At 41.8% G+C, this 8,186-nt stretch overlaps 1 protein-coding gene across 4 annotated transcripts in view; it reads right to left on the bottom strand.

Moving 5' to 3' along the window:
- The window catches only part of PIK3CB (phosphatidylinositol-4,5-bisphosphate 3-kinase catalytic subunit beta), a 63,450-nt gene that overhangs the window by 40,577 nt on the left and 14,687 nt on the right, over window positions 1-8,186 (bottom strand). For all 4 annotated transcript variants that reach the window (XM_018568166.1, XM_018568167.1, XM_018568168.1 and 1 more), the window contains 3 exons: window positions 3,999-4,222; window positions 1,976-2,158; window positions 730-897 (listed from right to left, as the gene is read on the bottom strand). In XM_018568166.1, coding sequence (XP_018423668.1) covers window positions 730-897; window positions 1,976-2,158; window positions 3,999-4,222 — 575 coding nt within the window. The remainder of the gene's footprint in view (window positions 1-729; window positions 898-1,975; window positions 2,159-3,998; window positions 4,223-8,186) is intronic.

Here is an 8,186-nt window from a genome sequence, read left to right on the forward strand (position 1 = left end):
TCATCAGCCACTGCACCCGCACCAGAGAGTCATCAGCCACTGCACCCGCACCAGAGAGTCATCAGCCACTGCACCCGCACCAGAGAGTCATCAGCCATTGCACCCGCACCAGAGAGTCATCAGCCACTGCACCCGCACCAGAGAGTCATCAGCCACCAGAGTTATAATGAAGGTCAGTGAGTATTTAGGTTTGTCCGTACCCGGTTCTCTCTGATTGGCTCCACTGTCTCTCTGCTGGTTAACACTCACTAGTGCTATTCTTATTTCTGCAAATATGTTCTGTATGTAATGAAAATACAGTAAGGACAGCACTCGAGAGTCCTAAACAGTAGAGACGAAGAGTTCTCCCAGGAAGATGAGTAATTCAAGAGACTGAGAAGTTGATGGGAAATTGAGAGAACTAAGTGAGGACCTAAACACTTATTGGTCTTCATAATTTATTAGGTCAACAATGTCCGGTGAACGATCTCAAATTTGGGAATGATATATGAGGAAAGGGGAAGGGAATAGGACAGATACATGCTTCTGAATGGAAGGAGTACAAGAGAGGTGTATGGCAGATTAGCAAAACATTTGAGATGAGAAAGGGCTGGATGAGCAGGGCAACAGGAAACCACAACAATATTTTAATATAAAGGTACACATCTAAACAGTATGCAGGAGCACGTGGGAAGTATTAATGAGGTATAAAGGTGATCTTTCACTTCAAAGTAAAGTTGAATAACTCACAGAGGCACCACGTGTTTTGGGAGGCAGCGGCAAAGGGGGCCCAGAGGTTTTTCTTTTCACAGCCAACTCAATTGCACTCATCTCTTGATCAAACATCTTTTTAATGTTGCAGCACTCGACAAGTGTGAGTCGCGGGAGAGTCTTGTTCATTACACAGTTCCTGATGTACTGAAACCCAGAAGATAACATGATAATATTCATATACAACACTTCAAATTTACCTAAATGACAAAAAAAAACCCAACAATTGTTTTCATCCTTATAGAAAGTTTGGAGTCTAAGTAATACCTTTTATTGGCTAACTTAAGTTCTTAAAAGGAGAACTATGAGGTGAGTGCTTTTCACTCAACTCATAGTTCTAGCCGGCCTGCGACAATGAGACTGTCACAGGTCGGCTCAGTAGATCGGGAGGTGAGCGAACACATATCGGGTTCGCTCACCTCTCGATCCTGTCACGGCTCTCTGCCGTGACAGGGGAGGGGCTGGATTCCCCTCTCCCCGCTCCTATCCGCCAGCGCTGACTGGCGGAACGGACGAGGGAGGGGGCGGGTACAGCTGGCTCTGCCTCTAGATAGGCAGAGCCAGCTGTCACTCACGGGATCCGCTCCGGCTGCGGCGTCTCAGTATACCGCAAGCTGTAGCTCGCGGTATACTGAGCCTAGGGTGACGGGAGGACGCTAGTTTGTGTCCTCCCGTTACCCTAAGGAGAACTATGGGGAAAAGCCCTGACCCCCATAGTTCTCCTTTAAAGATGCAAGCATTCCAAATGCCTTAGATCCCTTCATCAGGCTTTATACAATTATATAAAGCCTGGAGGAGGGATCTAAGGCATCCCAAAAGCTTGTATCTTTAATAAATTAAGTTAGCCACCTAACCTCCAAACGTTGTGCATTAATTGATGGCTAACACAGTACAATACTTTACTCCGTCCTGACTATAATAACGAAAAAGAATATACACAAAACTAATATATATTACCAGTCTAGGTAACCTGTTGTGACAAACAAGATGTGGGCTGTATTGCTGTCCACATTTAAAACCTCTCAAATTGTATGCTCATTTTGGCAGAGCCCGCTCCACCTGCTGTATCTGGTGTCAGCAGATTACACATCTCTTGCCAAATGTCTCTTTCAAAATGCTTTTTGTAAGGATTGTATAGTCATCAAAGAGGTGAGCTAGCTGCTATTATGATGTTCTGATAAATATCAAAATTGTACCACATTATTCTACACTTTAAAATATTTACCTGAAACTGTATCAGCGGGTGATCACTAAACACATACTCCAACCTCCCAATGATTTGCAGCACATAATCCTCGGGATCCACGTCTTCATTCTCACGACCATGAATGGTTAGGCGCTTACGAATAGCCAGCTCAGTCAGCTTTAGAGGGGTTATGTTTGGGGATACTTGGAAGCTGAATACATCCTGAAGAGAAAAACAAAGATGAATACACATATTCTGCAGCAGGAGTGAGCTGAACAAACAGAAATAGCACATTTTATTAAAAGGCCTAATTGGAATGTATAATAAAAGAAGTTCATAAAGTCCCGATGAAACAGCAGCCATAGCATGAATATAGTAATACTCAACCTGAATCCGATAAAGAAATATTCCTCAATACACATCATTTTTCTAATAGGTCCAACTGTTCCAAAATAAGCACCTGCCAAGCTAAACTGCCACAACCTTCTGAGAACTCGTGTCATTTATAAAAAAAAAAAACCCCACAATTTCTTGACTGAGAGATGGGCAAAATACTACTACTATTCATCAACACGCCCTCCCATCTAAAAAAAGAAAACTGACAAAGCATGAAGGTTTCAAGCATTAATACACACTCAAAGCAGACATTTAAAATCTAAAGTTGGGCAGCCTTATAGAGAAAAAACCTAACCCCATCTAGTTTTGGATAGAGTGGTTAAAAGTCACAATCTGTCAGATTTTTATTTCTATATGAAACCAAATTGGGGGAATTTTTTCCTCACTTGCTTTACCTATAATGCCCATATACAAATTTGGGAGTGTGGAGGTCATAAGGACAGGGACACAGAAGCCAACAACAACGTCAGACATTTATAAGCCAGGTATACATGCTCGAATTTCGTCTGATTCTTGATGAACCAGACGAAATTTGCTGCGTGGGTGCCGCTGTCAGCACCTTCCACCCAGCATGCCTTGATCAGGTGATCAAAGAAGATGGTTGGAAAATTCTCAGCCAAACGGAGCTAGCGGCTACCAGGAAAACAGCAGGGGATTCCTCGATCAATGCTCGTAAGGGTTGATGGAGAAATCTGTTCTATTTTTTTTTTTTTTTTTTTTATAACTCCGCCTCACTTTACAAAAAAATTGTTTTTCTCTGAATCCGTTAGAGAGATTGCCCATAATGTTTGGTTCAGAGTGGGAATAAGGGCAGATCTCCCTAAATGGGTCACAGGCAAAGAAGGAAAGACAAAATAAAAGGTTTTGGCTACAGTTGGCCAACAAGTAACAATTTTAATAAAAATCTTTAGAATATGATTGGTTAGAAGCATCAGAGCACCTCCACTCCTGTGACAGTGCTAAAGCATGCTTCATTTTCTAGCCTCACAGAAGCCCATCAGGAGCATCATCAACATGAGGTCTATTGCGTCCACTCCCATCTCTGGTTACTGGATTACACCAAGTGCATCATCAGGAGGTGGTCGAGGTACAAGAAGAGCTGCTCAGTGATAGCTTGCACCTTCAATAATATATAGGCTGCGTCACAGCCACACAGTGGTGCAGACGAAATGGCCATTTAACTAGGAAAAAAAAATAAGCTGCAAAATGCCTAGTGTAGGTGCATTATCATTCACACCTGACTCATCTTACACTGTATGAAGGGAAATTTGCCTGTGTCTATGTTCTTTTTTTACCCCTTTGTGACTGCAATATGCCTTTTTAAATGTTGTGGAAACAGTAACCCTTGCAGCTAAGAATGCAGAACTGTGCACGTTCCTAGCTTCCAGACTGGATGTCAAGCTGAAAAATGAGTCAGACTTACTGTAAAAGGTAACTGATGCATACATATGATACTAAACATGGTCCGCTAAACTAACTGCCCTGAAAGAGTTAATGAACTAAAAAGGCTTCAAGGCATTCATGTTCCTTCTTTTCCTTGGAATCCGCAATGCCATATCTTATTAGCTTGAGCCGAGAAATGTTTGCAGCATGCAAATGGTAAACATTTCCATATAAAGTACATTCAGAAGAAATGTGGGTGGTAGGTCAGTGGAAATTTCTGTACCTGGCAGTTCTCAAAGTGAATAGCCACCACAAGGTTTCCCCCATACAGCCGGTCCTGAATATTGTCCTGGATGGTTGGCTCCAGTTCAGGAGGGAAGGTGCATTTAAGCCATTCCATCCAGCTGAGATTAAGCATGGACTGCATCTTTTCCTCGCTGATCTTTCTCATCTTACCACGGAAATCTCTGACCTCATTATCTTGAAGGGCATCAAATTCTTGGAGACCTGAAAAACATTATTGAACCATAACATTAAGTTGCTGGAGACCTACTGCAACTACAGTGTTCTTAGAAAGAACAGAACTAGAGTCATACATACACTATACACTTCTTCCATGTTTAAATCTGTAAACCTGCAGAAAGATCAGGAGAACACAGACCACAGTCTACATGGTTTATTTCTGAGAATGTTTCTGAGAAAATGTAATGTTTGAGTGGAGTGTAACATTAAATCACTTAAAGTGACAGTGAACTCAGGAGTTAAATCTTAAAAATGCATTCAAGTCATTCCAGTGATGGGCTGCAATCTCAATACAAAGGAGTAAACTAAACCTGAGATTGTAGTCCATGATGGACGTGAACTTGGAGCGGTGGCTACTTTACAACACACACAAAGCAGGGTCTAGCTCCAGCATTTATCTGTGGAAATCTGATGAAGATTACCGAGGACGGAATCTTGTGACAAGAGGCGGCACACCCATCCAGAAGCTTTGTTAAAAGCTTACACAACCTACCTGCAACTGATAAAAAGGTGCTGTGAAGACAGTACAACAAGCTACGTAGTAGAAAGTGACTCACACTTCAATAAGATTTTTTGTCAATGTTCTTTATTGACAAGAGATATGTCACATTGTATAGCGACGTTTCGGAACCGTATGGGTCCCTTCCTCAGACACTTTTTTTGTCACAAGAAGGGACCTATACGGTTCCGAAACGTCGCTATACAATGTGACATATCTCTTGTCAATAAAGAAGATTGACAGAAAATCTTATTGGAGTGCGAGTTACTTTCTACTACGTTGTTCTGATTTGCAGAGGTATCTGCGGTCATCTAAGCAATCACCCATTACCTTGGGTTACATCTAGTCAGGAGTGCGATGCGATGGGATCTACTCAAGAACAAGAAACCATTCTCAGCAGATTATGAAGGATTAATATTCTGGCCAGAGATAGGAGTTTTAAACTCAAATCCCAATTTTCTAACCACTTCCGTACCTTGGCACATTTGACTAGACTCTTCATCAGTGACTAGGATTAAAGTACATTTTCAGTTTTGTTGCCAATTTGGGATAACACCTATTTTATATTTGTTACATGTTCCCAGTCACATTGCATAACTTTAAAAAAAAAAAATAGCCGCTTTCTACTTGCTTAAAGAAGAACTTCGGCAGAAATAATTTTAACCCTAGCAGTGGGGCTACCCCAACTGCAGTTTGGGAGCAGGCAGTCAATACAGCAACTGAAGTCAAAACCTTTTGGATAGAATGGAGAGGTATTAGAACACCGGTCAGGTTTTTATTCCTGCCTGTTTTCCCCATTAGGGAGATTCATTCTCGCTCCATTTGGTGACCAGTACCACTAAAAGTGAATAGAAATCCCAATTTTTGGGCTGACATCACAACAGGAATAGATGGGTAATCTTCTAATGGGGACACTAGTTCTGGTAACCCTGCTAAGCACCAAGGAGTTCCCTGCCTTTGAAGGGCTTTCTTCTACCTTTCTGTTGTGGCTATTGAACAGGAAGTGAAGAGAAAACTTCCCAACGGGACACAGACGGCAACAAAAGCTGACAGGGGTGTTAACCCTCCCTTACTCGATTTAAAACTATAAAAAAAAAGTTTTGACTTCAGTTCTACTTTAACTTTAGTTTTAACTGGTACCAATACACAAAGATAGCAAATATAGCAAGTGTAGGGAGTGCTATAAAACATTTGGGGAATAATATCACTGACACACAGGTAAACCACTGCAAGTTCCTAGATCCAGACGGCTCCTTTGTCCATGAACCACACATCTGGGACCTGATCTATGCATTCCTACATGCAATACCTCTTCCCCAGAGTCCTGACAGCTCTGTGGCTTAGTTATGGAATAAACCAAACCCAGAGCTGTAGATAACCAGCACCATATCTCTTGCAGGCCAACAGAGCAATCACAAACTCATTTCCATGAAACTTGTTTTAAGTGATTTCAAACATTTGACAGCACCCTGAAGGTAGAAATGGGGTGGGGGGGTTAGATGGAGGGACCAGGCATTCATTAAAAACAAATGAGTGCATCGCACACAGGGAGACTGGCCTATGTTCTTGATCTGCAGACTTAACTCTAGGTTTCTACTTACAAACCTACAACATATCTCTCTCATGAGCGCTGCATATGAAAACCATTTCTTGATTCTTTGCACAATTCACATTTTTATACTTCCTTTACAACAAACATTTAGGTCAGCTAGAAGTCTAAAAAAAAGCTATCCGGGCATTTCGGTTCTCCCTATGGCTAAATTATGTTTAGCCTACAGGGTATGTATAATCTTGTCAAAGTCTTCTTTGGTATACATATGATTGGCTTGATGTATAGAATCTCAAAAATGTGTTCTAACTCCAGTGGCCAATTTAAATTTTTCCATATTTAAAAGGCAAAACTATTTTTTTTTGCATGCAAACACTTTGCAATTGCAAACTAAAAATCGTGTATGCATGCATACTTGCAAGGCTATGTGTCTTGTGGTCGCTTCTATAGGTCTCCTGGCTGCTGGGCAGGCATAGCAGAAGCACCTAGGATCTCAATCACCTCTTGGTTTAATCTCTGCTGGCTGCACCATTTACAGGTCATAGACTCCAAGTCAGTCATTATTCTCCTACATTTGCATAAGAGGCACAGCACATCTCTACCCAGAACAATGTGGCTCCTCCCAGTCCCACCGTTTACCCCACCTTCTCATGAGATAGTCAGCTTAAATGACAGGAGGATTAGGGTAGGGACAAAATCACCCTTAAACATGTCCAAATCCTCGCAATGAATGAAAATATTTGCTGCAGGGAACTTTCTGTCATGCAATGATTTAAGGGTATTAAATGTTGGTACACTTGTCTCCCTGAAGTTAGTTGCGTCTCGCCAAAATGTCTTTTTTTTCCCCACAATAAGAAAGAAAATTTATGTTCTCATAGAAATACCATGTGAATGCCTCCTCCCTACTAGTCTACATGATTGCTGAATTGTCAGCGCACTTAGTGACATTAAAGTCAGAATTTTTTTTACCCCTTCCCAATCCTGCTGTAAGGACTTACCTTAAATGATGCCTCTTGATCCGATCATCTTCTTTACTGTCCTTTTCAGCTGTCCCTCCAGCGCTGGTGCGGGTCTCTGATCCAGCGCTGACTCCTCTGTCCTCCTCTTCTCTGATGTCCCACGGTGGTGTCTGTGCGGATGCACGCTGCTCCATAGACTTACCTTGCGTCCCTCCTCGTCTGCAGAAGCTGCAGATGTTCGGACGGGAGCGCGCAGCGAGGACGAAGGTAAGTTTAAACCCTTTTTAAAAGATTTTTTAAAAATGTTTTTGCATATATCTACTGCTTGCTAGCAGTAGATATATGCAAAAAACGTTGAGGGTTTAATAACCCTTTAAAGTAGTATTAACCTCTCAAACCTTTTTCTAATAAAGAATCCAGATTAAACAAATATACATTGTCCAGCACAACATGGCTTTACATTTTTACCCAAACACTTACAATCATCATGTTTCTAAACAGCTGCTTCCAAGTCTCTCAGCTCAGCTTCCCTGAACTTCCTGTCCAGTACAAGATCCCAAAGGACAGAGCAGACTCCAGCAACTGTTCATCTACTAGACAGGAGACGGAAAGAGGGCCAGGGGGGAGGGGAGTAACTTGATTTGCTGTGTGTGCACGTGTTTGTGGAGATGCACATAACTTACTAGCACACACATGGGTGACTGCATAGTACTCTGCTTGAGAAAGGAGTCACTCTGAAACAGGATATCAGGGCCAGTGATCAGGGGACCAGCTGATTCTGCAGCAAAAACTTTTAACCCCTTCATGACTGAGGCTTTTTTTTTTTTTGCATCCATGTTATATTCCACATTTTAGGCCTGAAAATTACTTTAAACCCCCAAATATTATATATTTTCTGAAAGCCAAGACCCTATAGAATAAAATGGTGGCAGTTGCAAATTT

Source organism: Nanorana parkeri, unplaced genomic scaffold (genome assembly GCF_000935625.1).
Source record: "Nanorana parkeri isolate BGI_ZX_2015 unplaced genomic scaffold, ASM93562v1 scaffold1147, whole genome shotgun sequence".
Lineage (NCBI taxonomy): Eukaryota > Metazoa > Chordata > Amphibia > Anura > Dicroglossidae > Nanorana > Nanorana parkeri.